Raw genomic sequence first — 24,609 nt, 5'->3', positions numbered from 1 at the left:
TTTTAATCGAGAACTATTTCTTCTCTTGCTGGAACCAGCTGACTGTCTCCATGGAAGCAGACATTTTCTGCCAAGCACACCCGTGTTCTGGAGCGGTGTCCATGTTTTCTTTGTAGTCCGACATTGAGAGCCCATTCTAATGGAGAGGAGACGGGGTGGTAGTGGAGGAAAGGAGGACACCTTTTTTATAGTATTTCGGAAGCATCCTTGGTCTCTCACCGTGAACTCAGCATGTGATTGGGGCCTGATTTTGGAGGTGGGGATCCAGAGATATTCTGACGTGTGACCTGAGAAGGACAAACAGGGACAGTCCCATGCAGGAAACTCCTTTAAATCACACACACACTCACACACACTCACACTCACACTCTCACACACACACACTCACTCGCTCGCTCGCTCGCTCACTCACACACACACACACACACGCACTCACACGTGCGCACACACATACACACTCACTCATGCACACATATATACACACAAACACTCACGCACACATATATACACACAAACACTCACACACACACAATCACACGTCAGTCTGACTGAACATTCCCTGATTTATAGGTCAGTTGGTTCACTGACTGATGTGGTTTGATTGATTGATTGATTGACTGGTTGATTTTTGATGTTTTTTACCTGGCCAGTTCTGCGAAGATATTCCCGGCGGTTCTGAAGCATCTTGGTGCAGCGGTCGACCACCTCTGTTTCCCGGCCAAGTAGCTGAGGTAATGTAGAAATTATCTGTAAAGAAAAACACATTCACTCGCTCTGTACACTAGAGCCTCTGTGTATGTGTGTGTGTGTGTGTGTGTGTAAAGGCCACAGCACTTGATATGATCAAACATTGAGCAAACATTGTGCGGACTCCATTGGTGAAACAATGTCTTCATAGTGTGAGGGAAACTGCAAGATTATGAATTTTCCTGTCACAACACTGTGTGCATCATGTTTCTTTACAGAAGGAAACTTACCAGCTTTATTTGTCATGTAAAATTTCAGGCTTGCTAACACCACTTAGTTTAACTGATAGGTACAACTTAATGTTGTCAACATAACGGTGAAAAGAAAGGTTATGTCAATGAATCATAAAGCCTATTGGTAGCATATTTAGAGAGAATAACCAAAGTAGATGAGGATACTGTTACGAATCCCTTCGGGTTGGGAAATGTATTGATCAAATTAAGCCTAGTGTGCTGGCCGAACCACAATGCCCCTAACTGGTCTTAATTAACGAGAGATTGCTAACCTCAGGTGTGTGCTGTGGGCCTTAGGGAAAAAGGAAAAACAAAATGGCATGGGACACAAGTGACAAAACAAAAAAGGGGAAAAAACCAAAAGAAAACAAGGAATGTCAGTGTGTGTAATTCCTAGTCATAACAATACATGATTGGCAATGGAAATGGAACATTTTATGTCAGACAGGTATGGCGAGAACCAATCCAGCACAGTGCACTAGATACTAGTTACTGCTGCAGAAGGAATACGGAAGCTGTACCTTGGCGATTACTGGATTCCAGTCAATGTTTTTGCTGTAGCAGGCCTTCTGCCAAACCTGGAACTGTGTCAGTACCTGCCTGGCCACATTCTAAAGAGAGACATGTAGAAATGTAGTCATGAACACACACACACACACACACAGGAGTTAATGGTAACAGTGTTATTATAGAGCAAGGATTGGGGCGACTTACGCTGAACTCTCTCTGCCCGTCCTTCGACTTTCGTCTTTTTGCTCGTGCGTTTGTGGTGGATAACTGGTGCACCTGCATCTGCAAGGATAAGAAGGAGATTCACTACGCTGTGCTGCCTGGCTGACAGTCCGCTAGTGAGAGGAAAGCAGGCTTCACAGACAAATGCGCGGAGCTAGCACTAGTGTTTGCGCTGTGCTGTCTGGCTCATTGAACCAATCAGTGTCATACAGTCAGTTTGGCTGTAGCACCACGTAGATTGTGTGAGATTAGGCTGAACTCCTACCTGTTATTTACACCTTATTTAGAATGCCCACACATGCAGTGTTCTTCAGTTGTCATGGTAACAAGACATCCTGAAAGCCTTGCGCTTCAGACTCCCCATTGAGGGAGTTGGGAGGGCTGAGTTCAGCCATTTTAACTCTAAAATCAGTGTGCAGGCTGTGTGGTTGCCAGATATGTGGTTGCCGGATTGAAGGGTTTTATACTGAATGACTCAACTGTGATATGGACTGGAGCAGCTCTGTGCTGTGGGGGGGGGGGGGGGGGGGGGGGTCTGGATCTCTGTCTGTAGTGAGTAATGTCCACTAACTGAACGCCGCTGATCTCTATGGAAACGGGTCATTTCACAGTCTACATGCACAGACCTCTCGTAAGGCAAACTGCGGGCAGCGATGTGCGATTTGAGTGTTTGAGAACACTGAGATATGATTGGCTGCTCTTCAGTGTGAATGCAGTCATAGTGCCAGTCACTGCTGCTGTCTCTCACACATACTTCAGAAGGCCCAGTACCCCCCGTACTGAGCCCAGCTCATGATCCCCCCATTTCCTCTCTTTCAGGGGCCAAATAAACAAGCCAAGAAGCACGTTACTGAATACGAGTTTTTACTCACTTTAATTAATGACAAATGGAAAGCATCTTTGGGTACGTCAGTTCACTTTTCCACACAGATCTGTTAGCAGCATGCTGATTACAGACATCAAAAACACCCAAATGGCAGCTTTGCATCACTGTTGCCCCATCGTTATCCCATGATGCACCTCTGCCCCTGCCTAAGCGCTGCTCTGCTGCACTACCTCTCACACCCACTGCTGCACCACTCTCTGCTGCCCCCTGCTGCTGCGGAGGGGGCTGCACGCTCAGGCTCTTTGAACAGGACTGCAGGGGGGGCACTGCGCCCTGTGGGGGAGGGCGGGGGGGCCGTGTGCTCTACCTGCAGGTCTCCTCTGTCCCAGGGCTCTCTGTGAGCTGCGTCCCATCTCATCTCCTCACTGCACACGGGCTGCATCTCCGCCTCCTCTTTAACGAGCGGCGCGTCTGCCACGCCCCCTTCCCATTTCACATTCAGGTACTGCAGAGGGGAGGCGCTGTGCCCCGCCCCCTCCTCAGCCGGGCGGGGCTGCGGCTCCCTCTGGGCCGGCGGACTGGCTGGCTCTGGTTCTGCAGCGTAAGAGGGGTCCAGCCCGTCTGGCTCACTGTCACTGTCCCCGAGTTTAAAGGGGGTCCAGGCCGGGCGCTGCCAGTGTCTGCCGCAGCGCTGAGGCCCAGCCAGACTGAGGCTGCGGGCGGAGCCTTCCTGTCCCTGCGACTCGTACGAGCCACAGCTCTCCCCGGCGGCCGCTCTGCTGCTCTGCTCTGCCAGGAGGCTGTCTGAAGAGGGCGCTGTGTCCTGCCTCACAGCAGGGCTCCACTCTGGCTCTCCACAGCCCTTACTGAGAGGAAGAGGAGGGGCTCCTTCGGCTCCTGAACAACACACACACACACTGTTTCAACACAACATAATATACACACACATACACACACTATTTCAACACAACATAATATACACACACACACTGTTTCAACACAACATAATATACACACACATACACACACTATTTCAACACAACATAATATACACACACATACACAGCTCTGGTTCAACACATCACAGTATACAAGCAAGCACATACTTCGACACACAAATATGTAGATGAACACAGATATAATAAATGTGTGTTTCACATGCTAAAATAGCAGCTTGGGTTCAGAGTGAGAAGGATGTTTCTAACCGGACGGTGTTCCTGAGGGCGGGTCCTCCGTCTCCTGGCTGGAAACTCCGGCTCTGCCGCAGTCCACACACCTCGCTCGCCCGCCGCTCTCTCGCTCCCTGCGCCGGCTCTCCCACCACTGCAGCCTCTGCCTCAAGGCCTCCACTTCCTGTTTGCTCCGAGCCACTTCCTCCAGGAAGCTGTCCTCCACCAGCCGGGTGATCTCATACATGGCCGACTTCAGCACCGTCTCCATGACAGCGGAGAGCTGCACTTGGAAAGTGAGGATGGCATCTGACATGTTGCCGAGTGTTTGAGCGCCAGGTGCACCAGCGTCTCTACTTCCTGTTTCAGGGTCTCTACTTCCTGTCCGCAGCACTCCAGTCTCTACTTCCTGTTTCAGGGTCTCTACTTCCTGTCCGCAGCACTCCAGTCTCTACTTCCTGTTTCAGAATCTCTACTTCCTGTCCGCAGCACTCCAGTCTCTACTTCCTGTTTCAGGGTCTCTACTTCCTGTCCGCAGCACTCCAGTCTCTACTTCCTGTTTCAGAATCTCTACTTCCTGTTTCCGGATCTCTACTTCCTGTCTGCAGTCTGGACCATCTACTGACCCTCCAGCCCTCTTCTTACCTTGGGGACCAAGGAGGAAACAGTCACCACAAATGACCCAGAAACCAGGGCCTTGTGTTTGTAGACACAAACAGAATAAGATCAAGATTATGTATTCATTGTATCGATTTTTTGTTTTGCATTATTATTATTTTTTATATAGCTAACTCACGCAAAACAAAATGAGGGTTTCATGTGCACGTGAACTGCTGGAATATTGGGCAAATTCACACTTCATGAGCACTTTTAAGTTTCTTCATTACTTCCCTTCTGCTCCAATGTGAGCACACAAATAGCCAGAACTCTCTAAATCCCAAACCACAGAGGTCTAATCTCTCTGCCAAAGGAGCCAAAACTATTACAATACACAGCCCAGACAAGAAAACGGACCAAACTACAAAATGGTTTCTTATCATCACCATGGAATAACCAAGAGAGCATTATATCCTCAGAAATTAATCAGAGAATTAGTTTTAACAAATGGTAATCAACCCATGGGGCTACCCCAATAGTTAGCTAGGAAGCTAATTAAGATAGCTTGTCAACCGAAACTTATTTTAGAACACATTTAAGTGCTTTGAAAAAACAAGCAAATAATATTGACTGACTATTACTGAGCATACAACAGCTAAACGTTACTCGAGGTACTAAAGTTTTGTATAGGCAGCTACCTAGCCAGCTAGCTTGCTTGATGTCAACAAAACAATAGCGAGATAGCGCGAGCTGGCTACCACTAACAGCTAAGTCACTGGGGAATGCTCTTTACTAGTAAGCGAAACATTATATTTATATTATTATTTTTAATACCGGTGGTGAGGTGAAGTTATTCCAGTGTTGTAGTATGTGTACATTTCACGCTTGCAGATACATAAAGCTGGAAATGTAGTTCTCCATGAACAATGACTGCTATCCCTACGGTGGCCTCCGAGGACTGAAACACAAAGCGTTGTTAAAAAGTATCGAAAGCGTTGGTTCCTATTTATACCGAAAATACTAATGTACACATAATTACCCCCAGCTTGGTCTCGAATTGGAATAATATGGAAATTATATTTGAGCTAAACGTGGGAATTATTTTTCCACATATATACTTTCATATTGAATTTGTGGTAGAATGAATGAGAAAACATTTAAATGAAAAGGGCTGTTTGGAATGGAATTAATTAACTCGCCTGTTTTTTTCCATGCCTCGCTGTCGTATTAGTTTTAGCTCAGAGCAAACGGAAGTTTGGGGAAGGGGGTGACCCGTCTATACGAAATACAGGTTAAATAACACAGAATACGATAATGCCAGAAACAATTCCAGGCGTGTTCTTTTAATTTAATTTCAAACCTTTTAAAGTCTTTTTTCAATTTAATGTTCTCTCATTCACTCTGCGACAAATTCAGTATAAGCATATGCCGTCCTCATAAGTTCGAGGCCAAGTTGGGGATAAGTATGCCTACAATTTTATTTCCGATATGAATCGGTATTTAGGTTTTAACAACGCTTTATTTTCACGTGTTTTGGTTATCTCAGGCCACCGTATGGATTTCTGAAATATCCTTAATGGAGAACTGTATCCGGTGAGTACATTTACAGCTTGTCTGACTACAAACCTGAAATGTACACCTACTACTGTACTTGAATAACTTCACGTCGTCGTTGTCATTGAAATATCATTATTTGCTTACGAGTAAAGAGCATTACCCAGTGACTCATCGCTCTCACTGACCTGCCTAGCTAGTGCTACTTCGCTAGAGCTATTGTTGATGTTCTAGCGAGCTGGCTAAGTGGCTAGCTAGCAAAATGTTAAACTAGCCTAGTAATTTGATGTAAGGTGACCTAATACACTGCTTGTATTCCATAGCGCTAAAATGTTGTGTAAAATGCGTTTTCCAGGTTGGGTTAACAACCTATCTTACTTGGCTTTGAAGTAACGTTAGCCTCAATGGTCCTTAGCTAATGTGCGAACTAGACATTCTGCCACCCAACTAACCATATATTAAATTATCTGAGAAGCATGTGATGAATTGATAGTTTTTGTCAAAGTCCAAACAAGACTACACACCATGTTACTTTAATCCGTTGTGGCTTTCGTTTGAGTGGATTAAAATGATTATACATCCAGATATGTCTTACATTTTAAAGTAAAACAAACTGATTTTCCGTTCTGAAATCATCTCAACGTTGTAAAAATTCTACCCCCTTAGTTTCAAAAGGCGCAACTGATTTTTTCCTGATAGAGCTCTTGTTTTTTTATGGTGATTAAGAAACTATTTGGTACTTAGGTCTGCTTTCTTGGAGTTGTAGTTGAGTTTTTGAAGACGTTAGTCTGCTTTTGGCTGAGATGTGGATCCTTTGGCAGAAAGATTTGACCTGTCCAGTTTGAGATTTAGAGAGTTCTGGTTATTAGTGTGCTCACATTGGAGCAGAAGGGAAGTAAATTAAGAAACTTAAAAGTGCTTAGGAAGTGTGAATTATTCCAACAGGTCACATGCGCATGTCATTTGTTTGGCTTGAATTAGCTATATAAAAAACATAATACAAAATAAAAAATATTTGTATTCTTTTTTTATTTGTGTCTGCAAACACAAGGCCCATTTGTGGTGACTGTTTTCTCCTTGGTCCCCAAGGTAAGAAGAGGGACCGGACTACTGTGGACAGGAAGTAGAGACCCTGAAACAGGAAGTAGAGACTGGAGTGCTGCGGACAGGAAGTAGAGACCCTGAAACAGGAAGTAGAGACGCTGGTGCACCTGGCGCTCAAACACTCGGCAACATGTCAGATGCCATCCTCACTTTCCAAGTGCAGCTCTCCGCTGTCATGGAGACGGTGCTGAAGTCGGCCATGTATGAGATCACCCGGCTGGTGGAGGACAGCTTCCTGGAGGAAGTGGCTCGGAGCAAACAGGAAGTGGAGGCCTTGAGGCAGAGGCTGCAGTGGTGGGAGAGCCGGCGCAGGGAGCGAGAGAGCGGCGGGCGAGCGAGGTGTGTGGACTGCGGCAGAGCCGGAGTTTCCAGCCAGGAGACGGAGGACCCGCCCTCAGGAACACCGTCCGGTTAGAAACATCCTTCTCACTCTGAACCCAAGCTGCTATTTTAGCATGTGAAACACACATTTATTATATCTGTGTTCATCTACATATTTGTGTGTCGAAGTATGTGCTTGCTTGTATACTGTGATGTGTTGAACCAGAGCTGTGTATGTGTGTGTATATTATGTTGTGTTGAAATAGTGTGTGTATGTGTGTGTATATTATGTTGTGTTGAAACAGTGTGTGTGTGTATATTATGTTGTGTTGAAATAGTGTGTGTATGTGTGTGTATATTATGTTGTGTTGAAATAGTGTGTGTATGTGTGTGTATATTATGTTGTGTTGAAACAGTGTGTGTGTGTATATTATGTTGTGTTGAAATAGTGTGTGTATGTGTGTGTATATTATGTTGTGTTGAAACAGTGTGTGTGTGTGTTGTTCAGGAGCCGAAGGAGCCCCTCCTCTTCCTCTCAGTAAGGGCTGTGGAGAGCCAGAGTGGAGCCCTGCTGTGAGGCAGGACACAGCGCCCTCTTCAGACAGCCTCCTGGCAGAGCAGAGCAGCAGAGCGGCCGCCGGGGAGAGCTGTGGCTCGTACGAGTCGCAGGGACAGGAAGGCTCCGCCCGCAGCCTCAGTCTGGCTGGGCCTCAGCGCTGCGGCAGACACTGGCAGCGCCCGGCCTGGACCCCCTTTAAACTCGGGGACAGTGACAGTGAGCCAGACGGGCTGGACCCCTCTTACGCTGCAGAACCAGAGCCAGCCAGTCCGCCGGCCCAGAGGGAGCCGCAGCCCCGCCCGGCTGAGGAGGGGGCGGGGCACAGCGCCTCCCCTCTGCAGTACCTGAATGTGAAATGGGAAGGGGGCGTGGCAGACGCGCCGCTCGTTAAAGAGGAGGCGGAGATGCAGCCCGTGTGCAGTGAGGAGATGAGATGGGACGCAGCTCACAGAGAGCCCTGGGACAGAGGAGACCTGCAGGTAGAGCACACGGCCCCCCCGCCCCCCCCACAGGGCGCAGTGCCCCCCCTGCAGTCCTGTTCAAAGAGCCTGAGCGTGCAGCCCCCTCCGCAGCAGCAGAGGCGTCTCAGGCAGGCCCAGCAGCCTCAGCCGCTTAAAGCCGCGCAGAATGCCACAGAGAGGCCTGCAGACCTCCGAGAACCGGCCGGGGGCACCTCCTACCATAGAGCTCTCACACAGTCAAAAACCACACAGATGTACCATAGAGGTCCCACGGTAGAGAGGCCGTTCAGTTGCACACGCTGTGGGAAGAGCTTTTCCCGCTTGCCGTACCTTAAAGAGCACCTGAAAACACACACTGGGGAGAAACCGTTCAGCTGCGTTCAGTGTGGGAGGGGCTTCACCAAACTGAGCAATCTTAAAGCGCATCGCAGGGTTCACACGGGAGAGAGACCTTACATTTGTACCAACTGTGGGAAAAGGTTTACTCTGAAAAGCAACTTGAAAAGACACCAGAGAATTCACACTGGAGACAGAGTCTTCAGCTTTAAATAGCACCTTCCTGTTGCTAAGTTCAGGGAACAGTTTCCTGTTTTTTGAAAAATACAGTGAGCTATTACGTTTGGGACATTCTTGAATTGCCTCTGTACTCCACAATTTCAGATTTGTAATCAAACAACGTAATTAAAGTGCACATTCTCAGCATGTCTTACCCCCCATTTCAGGACACTATCGTGTTTGGCACAAATAGCTTCATGAGTGTTTCTGATTAATCTGATGTGATCGGTTGCTGCTATAGTGCTGGTATAAGAAAGCTTTAAGTATCTTTCAGTATCCTTGATTCTAGGCTGTTGGTTGCCTTTGGGGTCTGTTCTTGGCATTTGTCAACATGCAGAGATTCTTCAGGTTGAGTTCTATCTGGCATAAATGGAAATTGGAAAAGCATAAATCCCGCGCCGACATTAAGAATTATTTTTTCCCGCACCGAGTAGTCACTGTGTGGAATAGCTTGCTACCTTATCTAGAGGAGACAAACACGTTTTCAATCCAGTAGGTGAATACTAGCGTACATATTGTCGTTTAATAGTGACGATGGCGAATTGATAATCAAGCTACAATTTAAACACGGAAGTGAACATCGATGAATAGATGAAGCAATATTGAACTGAACGAAAGTGTGTGGTTTCACGAAAAGTGAAAATAGTCTTGTTTGTTTATTAATGTTGGAGCCAGCAGTTTTTGCTTTACAGACGGCGTTGTCATGGTAACCTCCTGCGAGGTATTCTCTACCGCGCCTCGCCAGCGAAATAGCCAACACCCGGTACACAAGTGTCAGCAAACTGCCTATAGTATCTTCGCCTCTAACGCGTTGATGTTACACCCGAATGTTATTTAAGTAAGTCTCCTCGAATGGGCATTTTCGTTTTGCCATCATTTGCTTACGTTACCGTTAGCTATCGGTTTTTATAGCTAGCTAAGTTACGCTCTTAGACCTTTTCATGTCACAGAGTAAGTTAACGTAACGTAAGGGGAATACCAGCCCTGATAGCAAGATGTCTGTGGTTATGCCACAGTTTACGCCTCATTAAGTGTAGCTAGGTGTAAATATACTAGTTCAGCGTTTGTGTAGTGCAACCCATTTTGATTTAGTAATGTAACATGATTTCATAAACGCGTTATAATTAGCTAGGCTACATTTAGGCTTACGAATAGCTGCTGCAACGGCCCCTGGCAGGCCAAGGAAAACCTCTACATTTGATGACTAATAATTTCCCAGCAGATCAGCAGTTTCTGAGATACCCTGTCTGGCAGCAACAATCATTCCACGGTCACTTAGGTCACATTTTCCTCCCATTCTGCTGGTTGACATTAATGTTAATCAGCATTTGGCTGATTAGATAATCACGTAACAAAAGTAGGTGTATAGGTTTTCCTAATAAAGTGCTCAAGCAGTGTACAGAGGCTACACTGCAAGATGCAAACCATTAGTTTACCACTACAACAGGATGGCCAGGGAACAGTTTACTAAGAAGTACCTAAAAGAGCCTGTAAAGTTCTGGGGGAAAAGTGATGGTAAAAGCAAGGTGCAAGGCCAGAAGGAACTGCCCAAGAACCAAAACCCTGTCCCAGAATCTGAAAGATGGTGGTGGGGGTGTTCGGGGGGTGGATCGGACATGTATGGCTGGCATAGGAGCTGGCTCACCTTGTCTGCACTTATGATGCAACTGCTGATTCTGGCAGGAGAATGAATCCTGTACCAAAAACCGGAAAGTTCTTAACTGGCCAATAATTCACCCAATCTGAATCTGATTTGAATATGCATTTCACAAGAAGAGAAAACCGAAGGAACGGCCCTCTGAACCAAGCAGTGGCTGAAGATGGCTCCAGTTCCGGCCTGGCAGAGCCCCCCAGAGAAGCCACTTTGCTCCTGACTTCAAGCTGTCATTTCATGCAAAGATGTAAACGTTACGTTGTACTACATTAATGTGTCCCTAACATTATGGTGTATAAACAGTGCTGTCATTTCTACACAGTGAAACCAAATTGTAAAAAACGCCCTGTAATATAAGCTGAGAGTGTGATCACATGTGAACTGTTTGATTACAAATCTAAAATTGTGGAGTACAGAGCCAAATCAAGACAAAAAGGGCTGTGCCGAACATTATGGAGCTCACTAAATTATTTGAACCGTTAATCTAATGTAAGATATTTTCATTTTGACCCTACTTATTGTATTTCTTTATTGGTGTGTGTGTGTGTGCTTGGTATTTATTTAATAACCCTTCTGGTCGTCTATGACAAATAGGAAAAGCATGGCCTTGTGTAAGAGGGGAATGACTCAGTGATTAACTCTTGAGGGAAGAAATGTTACTTTTTACTTGCATTTTACGCTGTTTAATGCAGTTCCCAACCTCATCCTCATGAGAACACCTCATTCCCTTTTTTCCATGTGCCCCCAGTCTCTTTTATCCTTAACATTTAGTTACACCCCCTTTTTTTTTTCTTTTTTTTTACACACCACTGAGTTTGGTGATATCAATGAAAATATTTATGTGCAGGAAATGAACATTTCATGTGCTGAATCTGCACGCAATTGTGTGAATATTGAGTTGCCTCTTGAAGACACAGAATACTTTGTGTGACCTTTGAACCAAAGCTGTTGCTGAGCAGCTTTTGGGGTCTGCCTCAGGCAGTGACCGCTGATCTGAACGCCAGGGCCAGTCCTCCCTGCGTCCTCCTGTCTGGTGCTCAAAGTAACGGGGTGTGTGCCCACTACCAACATGCTAACATATACAAAACATGTTCAAAACCTGTATTTTGAGTTGAAATTAAAATAAAAATGAGTCAAAAATATCCAAACGTGTCAGGATTTCTGTTTGCAGTGCTACACCTCCCTGTCGTTAGCGCCGTTAGCGTTAGTTGCGTGACCTCCCACCCCGGGTTTGAGCTGTGTAAATGGACAGAACTGCTTCCTGCAGGACTACTGTTCAAACGGTTCGGTGCCATTTCCTGCGCTCTTTCAGAGGAGAAAAACTTTATTGACTGGAAGCCCCGGGGATGGCAGTCAGCTCCCGCTGGAGCTCCCAGGAAAAGGCAGGACCCTCCCACACCAGGGCTCCACAGTTGGTTCAGGAAAATCACCCAAAACCTCAGACCAGGGATATAATTCAGCAGTCGTAGGAGTAGCAGTGTTGTAGGAGGTTTTGCTGAATGGCTGAACTGCAGCTTAGTGTTTTTCTCTCTCTGGGGGTTCCAGGTGGCGTGTCTGCAGAGTGGCGGGGCCAGGAAGACCCATGCCCAGAGGCAGCGGGAGTACCGGGCACGGGTGAAACTGGACCCCAGCCGGTACCAGGAGCAGCGGGCGTCGGAGACGCTGCGGGTCAGGATGTTCCGGCAGCGGCGCAGCGAGGAGGCGGTGCGGCGGGACCGGGAGATGGCCCGGCTCCGGATGAGGGAATACCGCTCTCGCAAGAGACAGACCGAGGGCCCGGACGAGAGGGCGGGGCCGGAGGGGGGCGTGGCCATGGCCCTGCTGTCATAGGGGTGTGGCCATAGGGGATATGCAGCAGTCCCGCTGTCCTGCAGTCGGTCTGGCGCGGGTCGGTCTCACGCGGGTCGGTCTCATGCGGGTCGGTCTCGCGCGGGTCGGTCTCACGCGGGTCGGTCTCATGCGGGTCGGTCTGGCGCGGGTCGGTCTCGCGCGGGTCGGTCTGGCGCGGGTCGGTCTCGTGCGGGTCGGTATCCCTGGTCCTGGAGAGCCGCAGGGTGCGCTGGCTTTCTTATTACTCAGCACTTACCTGTTCAATGACAGCAGTCGACTACAGTTAACTCATTACATTACATTACATTATTGGCATTTGGCAGACGCTCTTATCCAGAGCGACGTACAACAAAGTGCATACCCATAACCAGGGATAAGTTCGCTGAAAGACCCTAGAGGGAAGTACAACTGCTACCTGTACAATAAAGATAAGGACGAGGGCCTTTTTTTTTTTTTTTTTGAACAAAGAAACAAACAGCAAAAGTGACCAAAGTTAATTATCCAAACACTGCTTACCTAGCCAACTAAAAATACCAATACACAAAGCAAGTCACAGAGACAACAATTAAGGTTCACAGGGAGGTAGGGAGGGATGGGGAGAGGTGCTGCTTGAAGAGGTGTGTCTTCAGCTTGCGCTTGAAGGTGGGGAGAGATTCTTCAGTTCTGACCTCAACAGGGAGTTCGTTCCACCACCGTGGTGCCAGAACAGACAGTAGTCGTGAGCGTGAGGTGGAGGTTTGGAGAGGGGGAGGCGCCAAGCGGCCTGTGGAGGCCGAACGAAGAGGTCTGGCAGGGGTGTAGGGTCTGATGATTTTTTGTAGATAAGCTGGGGAAGACCCTTTAACTGCTTGGAAGGCTAGCACCAATGTTTTGAATTTGATGCGAGCCATGACAGGCAGCCAGTGGAGGGAAGTAAGCAGGGGGGTGACGTGTGAGTATTTGGGAAGGTTGAAGACCAGACAAGCTGCTGCATTCTGGATAAGTTGGAGGGGTCTGATGGCGGACGCTGGGAGGCCAGCCAAGAGGGAATTGCAGTAGTCCAGGCGGGACAGAACCATCGCTTGGACCAGGAGCTGGGTCGAGTAGGGGGTGAGAAAGGGGCGGATTCTCCGTATGTTGTATAGGAAGAACCTGCATGACCGGGTCACCGCCGCAATGTTCTCGGAAAGGGACAGTCTGCTGTCCATCACCACGCCGAGTTTCCTTGCACTGGGTGACGGCATGAGTGTGGTATCCCCGAGGGAAATGGAGAGATCCAGATGGGGAGAGGTATTAGCAGGGATGAATATAATTTCAGTCTTGCCTGGGTTGAGCTTTAGATGGTGGTTGTCCATCCAGCTCTGGATGTCCCTCCGGCAAGCAGATATGCGGGCTGAACTCACCTCACCTGGTGTCTTGGGTTTGAATTGGTGGCTGATTTTAGGGTGTAAACAAAAATGAGCCTTGTGGCTCTCCAGGACCAGGGTCGGGGACCCCAGCGCACCCTGCGGCACCGCCTCTTGTCCGTCAGGCTGTTACCTCATATCCTCCTGCTAAATGCAAGACCCGCCCACCTGTCATTCAAATTATTATTCATGTAAAATACAAGAGATGTGACTTTCATTCCATTTTGTTAATTTTTTAACCCAAGAAGCTGTGATTAATGAGTGACTGACAGGTCTGCTGATCTGAGAATGGGTCAGACAAACGATGGACTGCCAATCCACGAAAAAGGCAAGGCCTCATCATCACTACAGAATACTCAGGTTTTCAGAGATGGACTGACTGCTGTGGTGATCTGTGCCAGAATCCAAACAGGAAGTGGAGTAAGTGTGACTTGAGTGTGTACAAGAAGTGTGAATGAATTATGGAGGACAATGGCTTCTGTGTTCTGTGAGAATCGGGCCTGCAATCTGTAATTTTGATGATTGAAAGTCATAGGTGTTAAATAAACATTTATTCTACTTAAATGCTTGAGAATCCTGGTTCATGTGCAGAAAAGGGTGCGAGGCAAAACTGTAAATAGTTTTTTATTGCAGAAGGGGAGTCAGTTCATCCAGCAATATTACATATTTCAAGTGCCACAGGGGTGGGGGGTTCCCCTCAGTCCCCTACCATTATGAGTCCACAAAATGAGAAAGAACAGTCAGAGACACAGGCCATACCCGAGGCTTTCCCAAACTGTTTGGGACATCGATACGAAGAACGTGCTCTGCTTTAATGGAAGGAAGGAAGATACTATGTGTAGGGTATGTAGGGCCTGAGTCTATGTGTAGGGTATGTAGGGCCTGAGTCTTCCCCCACAGGCTCCGGAGATAGTGGGGGTTAATGGTGCATGCTCCTGGGTTAAATTACTTTACAGCCACATTTTGCCACAATACCAGAGGAAGCCAGCAAGCTGACCAGCCCTGAGTGATAATGCCAGATATAATAATAATATATAATAATATAATAATTTCCGTCTTACACTTTCATTACAGCTGCTGTTCAGTATGCATATCTCTTCCCTCGCAGTCGTCTGCTGAGAGAAAGGAGGGTAAAAGGGCCGTACACACGCCGATGGGTCTCAGCAGGAGAGACGGTGCACACAGGATGTGGTGTAGACTATGTGCCAGGCAGCCGGCTGCACGTGGCAGAGAGTCAGACTGAAACCAGGCCAGCGTGGGCCGCACGCTACGACCCTCTTTACAGAACACAATATAACATCACGTCATATAACATAACATGGTATAACATAATATAATATAACATCACATCACGTGATATATAACACCACATAATATAGCAATATCACATCACATGATGGGACATAATATAACATCACATCATATGATATAATATCACATCACATAATATGACATAATATAATATCACATTACATGATATAACATCACAACACACAATATAACATCGTATAATATAACATTACATATAACACAAAATATAACCTCACATAACATAACGTAATACCATAATGACGAGAACAGTCCATTCAGCCCGGCAGTGCTTGTCTTTTTCCACTACTAAAATGTACCTGCTGCTTAGTTTGCTTAGCACTATTTAATTACACTTTATCAAGCCTGCTCTTGAAAACCTCCAAACATTTCCTGATGAACTATTCCACACAGTGACCACTCTCTGTGAACGATACATCCTAATGTCTGTGCAGAATTCATCCTTTGCCAATTTGCATTTATGCAAATTGTTCTTGTTCTGCTAACCAAACGCACCCTGAGCAATTACCTTTGTTAATCCCTTTAATTTATTTAAAAGCCTCAATCAAATGTCTCTTGCATTTACTTGCATTGCTCCTTTTAGCCTTTAGCTCCTTTTGCTCATCTTAAGTCTTTCCTCATAACTTTTATCTTTTATACATGGAATCAATCTGGTTGCCTTTCTTTGAACCTTCCCCAGTGCCTCTATATATTACGGCCCCCAGAACTGCACACAGTACTCTTAGTCTGATATTGTATACGGTGAGTATAACTTCTTTAGATTTATACTTTGCTATGCATCATATTGGCTTTAAAAAAAAATGCTACAGAACATTGACCAGAACCTGAAAGGCTTTGACCAACTATTACCCCCAAGTCTTTTTCATCTTGAGCACACTACCCTTCTACCCCCCGTAAAGTAATCCTGCCTTGTGTCTTTATGTCCCGCATGTAAAACTTTACATTTAGGTTTATTAAATTTTATTTGCCAGGTTTCTGCCCACTTCTGGATTCTGTTAAAATATGATGATTTGTAATATTTACTTTAGTAGATTCCAAACCTCCAAGTTTTGTATCTTCCGCGAATTTAACAAATGTACTTTCAATGTCTTGTTGAGGTCATTTATGTAAATTAAGAGCACTGGCCCCTGTACTGAACCTTGTGGGACTCCACTTCCCAGCATGCCCTGCTCAGATAAGATCCCTCGTACTCTTTGTGTTCTCGTATAACCAGTACCTTATCCAGCCTTTTGGAAAGTATAATATCATCAGCCCTCCTATCATAAAAACACCTGGTATCTTCCTCTAACAATGCCCACATTTTGTCAGGTATGACCTTCCCTTGCTAAAACCATGTTGGCTATTCCTTGGAATGTTATTATTTTCAAGAAATAATTCTAGCTTGTCTCTAATGATAGGTTCCTGTATTTTACATGTGATGCAAGTTAAACAGACAGGCCTGTAGTTTCCTGGACCAGCACAGCCCCCTTTCTTATACATTGGTATTACATTGTAACTAGTTGTATTTCTTCCGTTTCTAAAGACTGTAAAAATACTTACCAGTGGTTTAAAAGCTGTGTATAAGTGCTTAATAAAGGTCATTAGAACAACTGCAGAACAGGTCGGATAAGGTACAATTCACATATGGGACCAGTTGTCTACAGCCAGGAACATCAAGTCTAGTACACTTGGAAATAGGCCAAGTCAGGAAGTATTTCAGCTCAGTAAGTCCGACACTCACCTTAGCCTGAGTGGCTATGACGCCTGTCTCAGAGATGCACATACCTTCTGGGCTTTTTCTTTTTTACAGTTACAGTATTGAGGGTCATTTTTCTAAATGGTAAATGGTCTGTTTTTTCTATAGCACCTTGATCCAAAGTGCTGTACAATTGATGCTTCTCATTCACCAATTCCAATACACTACTTACACCAATGCTGATTGGGGGTGAGGCGTCTCGCTCAGGGACAGCTCGACACACCCAGAGCGTACTTCTGTAATGTTGTGCACGTAATGCTGAGGTCATGGCTTATTATGTACCCCATAATATCCCACCACAAACCACTCTCTCCCAACAGTATTATCATATACGTTTTATTAACAAATAAGCACTAGGGAACAAAGTTGCAAACATTATAAAATTGAAAGCATAGCAGTCTAAACATTATCCATCTGATCATTATCCATCATTATCCAAGGAACTGATTCGGCAAGCAAAAACATTAACAGAAAACTATTATCACAAAAAGATCTAACAGGTGGACTAGAGCTGTCTAAATTCCTCTGATGTGTTTAAAAACTGAATGCCCTTACCACGTAAGTCTTCTATATAATAGACTCAACACCAGAAAAAACTGTTTATATGTAACTATTTTTAAAAAATGAAAAATGTTCAGTGCTGTGGAAATTATTAATTAGCTGTCTCAAGTCTGCTGATAAAAGAACTAAATGAAATCAGACTGAAGGCTTGCAGACTGGAGGTCTGATGGTTTTCAAGGTGACAGAGAGGAGAGTGAGGTAAACAGAGTAAGAGAGATGGGTGGAGGGGAAAATTAATTCAATCAGCATTTGTTCTTGACTTGACAAATAGAAAAAAGTGATCATTATTCCCAATGAAATTTTTTTTTTTGATTTCAGTTCATTTGGAGTGATGCTGAGCTTATTCACAGTAGCATGTATGAACATACACACATACACACACACACGCACACATGCACACACACACACCCAGCACACACACACACACACATACACACACACACACACACACGCACACATGCACACACACACACCCAGCACACACACACACACACATACACACACACACACACACACACACACAAACACACACCCAGCACACACACACGCACAAACATACACACACACACACACAAACACACACCCAGCACACTCACACACACACACATACACACACACACACACACACCCAGCACGCACACACACACACACACCTCTAGCCTCTATAAAGAACAATTAGTTGGCTGGAATTTCCTCAAAGATGGCGGACCTCAATCAATTTCCGGGTCAAGCAAAGAACAAGGAGAAATGAGGTGAAAAATAAATGATTGGAAAGAGCCCTACTGTCTCTCTTCCCTCTCTATTCCCATCACTCCTTCCTCCCTCTGTTCTTCCCTCTCTATTCCCATCACTCCTCCCTCCCTCTGTTCTTCCCATCTCTCCCCATGCTCTCTCTCTCCGCCCAGCTGGTGGGCGTGGTCAGGGAGCTGGCTCCTCCCCCGGGGCGGTCTCTCCTCCAGCGGCAGGGCGCCGCCCCCTGCAGGGCCCGTTGCCGTAGCGACCGGTCGGCCGCCCCGTAGGCCAGCGGGTTCAGGCAGCTGTGGGCGAATCCCAGCGGAGCCGCCCAGTACATCCCCGCCCTGGCCACGCCCCCCAGCCCACTGCAGCCCGGGGGCGGGGCCAGGAGGCGGTCCAGCGCTGCCAGGAGCTTGAAGGCGTTGAAGGGCAGCCAGCAGAGCAGGAAGGCCCCGCCCACAAACAGCGCCATGCGCAGGGCCCGGCGCAGGGAGGCGGGGCTGCCCGAGGCCCCGCCCCTGCCCCGCCCCCGGGCGTGTCTGCGCAGCGCGCGCACCAGCGAGCTGTAGCAGGCGAGGATGAGGAGCAGCGGGAGGAAGAAGGAGAGCAGCAGCAGGGCCAGGGACAGGCCGGGGGGGTAGGCCCCCGCCTGCTCCTCATTCTCCCCGCAGCGGGCGGGCCCCCCCAGCCTGTCCCTCTGGAGCTCCCGCACCTGCAGCACTGGCACCGCCAGCAGGGCCCCGCCCAGCCAGCACAGCCCACAGCTGCCCCCAGCCCACAACCGCTTACGCACCCGCCTGTACACACCCGCGTGCACCACCGCCACAAACCTGCAGGGGGAGACAGAGAGCACAGCTCAGTCCTCCGTTAACACACACACCCACGCACACATACACACACTCACACCTACACGCACACACATGCATACACACACGCACACATACGCACACGCATACATACACGCACACGCACATGCATACACACACGCACACATACGCACACGCATACATACACACACGCACACATGCATACACACACCCACGCATACATACACACACGCGCGCATACATACACACACGCACACATACGCACACACACATACATATACACACGCATACATACACGCACACACACATCTACACACACACATACATACACCCATGCATACATACACACACGCACACATACGCACACACACATGCATACACACACGCACACATACACACGCATACATACACACACACACACACACCCCCACGCATACGCACACATACACACACACACACACACACCCACGCATACATACACACATGCACACCTACGCACACACACATACATACACACACGCACACATACACACACGCATACATACACGCACACACACATACGCACACACATGCATACACACACGCACACTCACACCTACCCACACACACATACATACACACACATGCATACACACACGCACACATACACACACGCATACATACACGCACACGCACATGCATTCACACACGCATACACACATACGCACACACATATGCATACACACACGCATACACACGCACACTCACACCTACGCACACACACATACATACACACACGCATACATACACACACACACCTACACACATGCATACACACTCACACAGACACACATACACATGCAAAACAAGTAGAAAGAAAAAAAAACACTACAGTAAACCCAAGTATCCGTATCTGTGTGAGTTAAAGTGGACCCAGTATCTGCGTGAGTTAAAGTGGACCCAGTATCTGCGTGAGTTAAAGTGGACCCAGTATCTGCGTGAGTTAAAGTGGACCCAGTATCTGCGTGAGTTAAAGTGGACCCAGTATCTGCGTGAGTTAAAGTGGACCCAGTATCTGCGTGAATTAAAGTGGACCCAGTATCTGTGTGAGTTAAAGTGGACCCAGTATCTGTGTGAGTTAAAGTGGACCCAGTATCTGCGTGAGTTAAAGTGGACCCAGTATCTGCGTGAGTTAAAGTGGACCCAGTATCTGTGTGAGTTAAAGTGGACCCAGTATCTGTGTGAGGTAAAATGGACCCAGTATCTGCAGCATATATGGCATGGACTATGGAAACGTATGAATGAGCAGTGAGCCCCGGGACCAGGAAGTCTGGACCGGGATTGGAGAGGAACACAAGCATTTGTTTCAAGGTGCTGAAGGTCTTCTCCCAAGGCTCAGTTCACTTTACTGGGTTTCTGCCAGTCGTGGTGGTGAGGTTTGTTCAGCCATAGTGGCAAACTGTGCCACAAACGGCCGATAACAAACCACTGAGGCCAAGGAATGTGTCCTGGGCTATTCTACACTGCCTCAACTTTGTCCACCTGGGGACAGATTTTCCCATTGCCCAGATACCCCTGGTACTTGGGCTTGTGATGCGCCCATGCGCATTGTATGCTGTTCAGCCGTGTTAATCTCGCTCAGCACCCTCTGGAGATCCCGGGTCTTACAATAGATTACCACATCATCCAGGTCGGCAGGGCTGTATCCTTCACAGTCCAGAAACACCCAGTCCGTCAGTCCCAAAATGTCACAAGGGCTCCCTGGAGACCTTACTGTGAGCAGCTGATGCCTCCCTGGACTGCTTGTCCACTGGCACCTGCCAATGTCCTCGGCAGAGGTCCATGTTTGTGAAGCGCCCACCGGCTCACCCTGCAGTCTCTCAGGTAGGGATGCTGTCGAAAGGCTCAGATCTTTCACATGCTGTACCACATCAGTACGGCCAGGCCTTCCTCAGACAGCAGCCCTGAGCTCCTCCTGCTGCTTTCCCAGGTTGCGTGCAGCAGATCGCGGGTATTTACCGGGGCCCTTGCACTGTTGCACTATTTTCGACCATACAGCGATTCAAAAGGTGCATTAATTTAGACGTGAGGTTTGGCCCCTGGTCAGTAATGCTGAAAGGATCTTTGGGGTGGTGATTGACCGGAGAGGAACATAAACACACACATGTGCACACTTGAACACTTTACACACATGTACACACACACACACACACACACACACACACACACACACACACACACACACACACACACACAGCTTACCTGTCAATGCTCATAACAGTCAGCAGTAACACTCCAACATGCATGGTCAAAGCCGTGATATAGGGGGCCAGCTGCAGGAGAAACAAGATCACATACTTTAGACCTCCATCAGCCACTCCCTCCATCAGCCACTCCCTCCATCAGCCACTCCCTCCATCAGCCACTCCCTCCATCAGCCACTCCCTCCATCAGCCACTCCCTCCATCAGCCACTCCCTCCATCAGCCACTCCCTCCATCAGCCACTCCCTCCATCAGCCACTCCCTCTCTCACACACACACTCCCTCTCACACACACTCCCTCTCTCAAACACACACTCCCTCTCACACACACTCCCTCTCTCAAACACACACTCCCTCTCACACACACTCCCTCTCTCACACACTCCCTCTCTCACACACACACTCCCTCTCTCACACACACACTCCCTCTCTCACACACTCCCTCTCTCAAACACACACTCCCTCTCTCAAACACACACTCCCTCTCTCAAACACACACTCCCTCTCTCAAACACACACTCCCTCTCACACACACTCCCTCTCTCAAACACACACTCCCTCTCACACACACTCCCTCTCTCAAACACACACTCCCTCTCACACACACTCCCTCTCTCAAACACACACTCCCTCTCTCAAACACACACTCCCTCTCACACACACTCCCTCTCTCAAACACACACTCCCTCTCACACACACACACTCCCTCTCACACACACTCCCTCTCACACACACTCCCTCTCTCAAACACACACTCCCTCTCACACACACTCCCTCTCTCAAACACACACTCCCTCTCACACACACACACTCCCTCTCTCACACACTCCCTCTCACACACACTCCCTCTCTCACACACTCCCTCTCTCAAACACACACTCCCTACACACACACACTCCCTCTCTCAAACACACACTCCCTCTCACACACACTCCCTCTCACACACACTCCCTCTCTCAAACACACACTCCCTACACACACACACTCCCTCTCTCAAACACACACTTCCTCTCTCAAACACACACTTCCTCTCACACACACTCCCTCTCTCAAACACACACTCCCTCTCTCAAACACACACTTCCTCTCTCAAACACACACTCCCTCTCACACACACTCCCTCTCACACACACTCCCTCTCTCAAACACACACTCCCTCTCACACACACTCCCTCTCTCACACACACACTTCCTCTCTCAAACACACACTTCCTCTCACACACACTCCCTCTCACACACACACACTCCCTCTCACACAGACTCCCTCTCACACAGACTCCCTCTCACACACACTCCCTCTCTCAAACACACACTCCCTCTCACACACACTCCCTCTCACACACACTCCCTCTCTCAAACACACACTCCCTCTCACACACACTCCCTCTCTCAAACACACACTCCCTCTCACACACACACACTCCCTCTCTCAAACACACACTCCCTCTCTCAAACACACACTCCCTCTCACACACACTCCCTCTCTCAAACACACACTCCCTCTCACACACACTCCCTCTCACACACACTCCCTCTCTCAAACACACACTCCCTCTCACACACACTCCCTCTCTCAAACACACACTCCCTCTCACACACACTCCCTCTCTCAAACACACACTCCCTCTCACACACACTCCCTCTCTCAAACACACACTCCCTCTCACACACACACACTCCCTCTCTCAAACACACACTCCCTCTCACACACACACACTCCCTCTCTCAAACACACACTTCCTCTCTCAAACACACACTTCCTCTCTCACACACTCCCTCTCTCAAACACACACTCCCTCTCACACACACTCCCTCTCTCAAACACACACTCCCTCTCACACACACACACTCCCTCTCTCAAACACACACACAGGGATCAAGAGATAAGAGCAGTTGTCTGCCAGTCCCCGCCCTGGATGTGTCGAGGTGTCCCTGAGCAAGACCTCTAACCCTTAATTGCCCTTGAGCTGATTGGTTCTTTGCATGGCAGCTTATTGCCGTTGGTGTGTGAGTGTGTGTGTGTGAGTGTGAGTGTGAGTGTGAGTGTGTGTGTGTGTGTGTGTGTGTGTGTGTATGTGTGTGTGTGAGTGTGTATGTGTGAGTGTGTGTGAGTGTGTGTGTGTGTGTGTGTGTATGTGTGTGTGTGTGTGTGTGTGTGTGTGTGTGAGTGTGTATGTATGTGTGTGTGTATGTGTGTGTGTGAGTGTGTGTGTGAGTGTGTATGTGTGTGTGAGTGTGTGTGTGTGTGTGAGTGTGCGTGTGAATGGGTGAATGAGAGGCATCAATTATAAAGCACCTTAGACAGAAGCACGATATAAATATAGTCGTTCACCATTATTCCCTCTGTCACCCCCTCCATCTCACCTTGCAGCTGGTCTCTCCTCCGGCCCAGGCTCCCTCGTTCCCCTCGCTGTGGATCCAGAGCGGCAGCGCTCCCAGGAACAGCAGGTCGGAGATGGCCAGGTTCCACGCCAGGATCTCACTGGTCCTCCAGCCCCGCCCCCTCCTGCCAGGCCCCGCCCCCCGGCCGGAGCCCCACCCCCACAGGGCTCCCAGCAGGCCCAGGTTCCCGGGCACGCCCACCAGCAGCACCGCGCAGTACAGCCCCGCCCTCAGGCCCCCAAGCCCCGCCCCCAGCCCCGCCCCTGCACACTCCTCACTGCCCAGCCCCGCATTTGACACATTGTTGTCATAGTAACCGTAGTCCAGGTAGAAGTCCTCAGTTAAGTTAAATTCCTGGCCAATGGCAGCAGAGCTCCCTTCGGCTGATCCAATCAGGTGTGAATCCATTTCTGTATTGACTCCGCTGTTCTGCTCAAACCTGACTAGCTGTGCATTTGCCTGCTGGTCCCAGAGTCTCTGTTCAAAAGGAGAATATTCTTCTCTGAGTGTCTCTGTTCAAAAGGAGAATGTTCTTCTCTGAGTGTCTCTGTTCAAAAGGAGAATGTTCTTCTCTGAGTGTCTCTGTTCAAAAGAAGAATATTGTTCTCTGAGTGTCTCTGTTCAAAAGGAAAATATTCTTCTCTGAGAGTCTCTGTTCAAAAGAAGAATGTTCTTCTCTCAGTAGCTGCCTTGCTCTTTAATACCGACCTCATTCTGCTTACTTTTCTGAAAAAAAAAAAAAAAAATGCACCTTCACCTCATTTTTGGCGGCATTGCTTTGGCAAGCACAATGAATGTGTTTGTGTGCCTACCTGAAACACAGTGGTGTCATCACTTTTCACTTAGAAACCACACAAGAGCTCCACGACAATCATTGGTGGATGCCCTCTAGCTATACTTCTGAGAGCCGTTCCTCCCTCCATGGACTATCGGCAGAAGGGATCCACAGATCACCGCTGACTTTGTGGAAAAAAAAAAAAAATTAATCATAATTCAACACCGTCATTGCTGAAGTGCTCTTCTTGGGATTGTAAGATGTCAACATTGTGTCCTTTTCCATTATTCGCAGGC

At 47.9% G+C, this 24,609-nt stretch overlaps 3 protein-coding genes across 3 annotated transcripts; 1 reads left to right on the top strand and 2 right to left on the bottom strand.

Annotated features, from left to right (window-relative positions):
- On the bottom strand, positions 1-5,275 carry LOC133131210 (uncharacterized). Its single transcript, XM_061246458.1, has 7 exons — positions 5,139-5,275; positions 3,744-4,352; positions 2,906-3,435; positions 1,695-1,772; positions 1,502-1,591; positions 643-747; positions 1-287 (listed from the first exon to the last, which is right to left on the bottom strand). Exons 2-7 carry the CDS (start codon positions 4,021-4,023, stop codon positions 216-218), a joined length of 1,155 nt encoding a protein of 384 aa, XP_061102442.1. The 5' UTR covers positions 4,024-4,352; positions 5,139-5,275; the 3' UTR covers positions 1-215.
- A 572-nt stretch (positions 5,276-5,847) lies between these two features.
- Positions 5,848-12,342, top strand: LOC133130423 (sterile alpha motif domain-containing protein 1-like). Its single transcript, XM_061245011.1, has 4 exons — positions 5,848-5,897; positions 6,948-7,372; positions 7,792-8,321; positions 12,058-12,342. The coding sequence occupies exons 2-4, from the start codon at positions 7,093-7,095 to the stop codon at positions 12,340-12,342; spliced, it is 1,095 nt and encodes a 364-aa protein (XP_061100995.1). The 5' UTR covers positions 5,848-5,897; positions 6,948-7,092.
- Positions 12,343-18,199: 5,857 nt separating this feature from the next.
- On the bottom strand, positions 18,200-23,946 carry LOC133130421 (G-protein coupled receptor 15-like). Its single transcript, XM_061245007.1, has 4 exons — positions 23,696-23,946; positions 23,521-23,662; positions 21,156-21,226; positions 18,200-18,917 (listed from the first exon to the last, which is right to left on the bottom strand). Exons 1-4 carry the CDS (start codon positions 23,944-23,946, stop codon positions 18,200-18,202), a joined length of 1,182 nt encoding a protein of 393 aa, XP_061100991.1.
- Positions 23,947-24,609: the final 663 nt, after the last annotated feature.

This window comes from Conger conger, chromosome 6, assembly GCF_963514075.1.
Source record: "Conger conger chromosome 6, fConCon1.1, whole genome shotgun sequence".
Classification (NCBI taxonomy): domain Eukaryota; kingdom Metazoa; phylum Chordata; class Actinopteri; order Anguilliformes; family Congridae; genus Conger; species Conger conger.
This window is presented reverse-complemented; position numbering and strand designations above follow the sequence as displayed.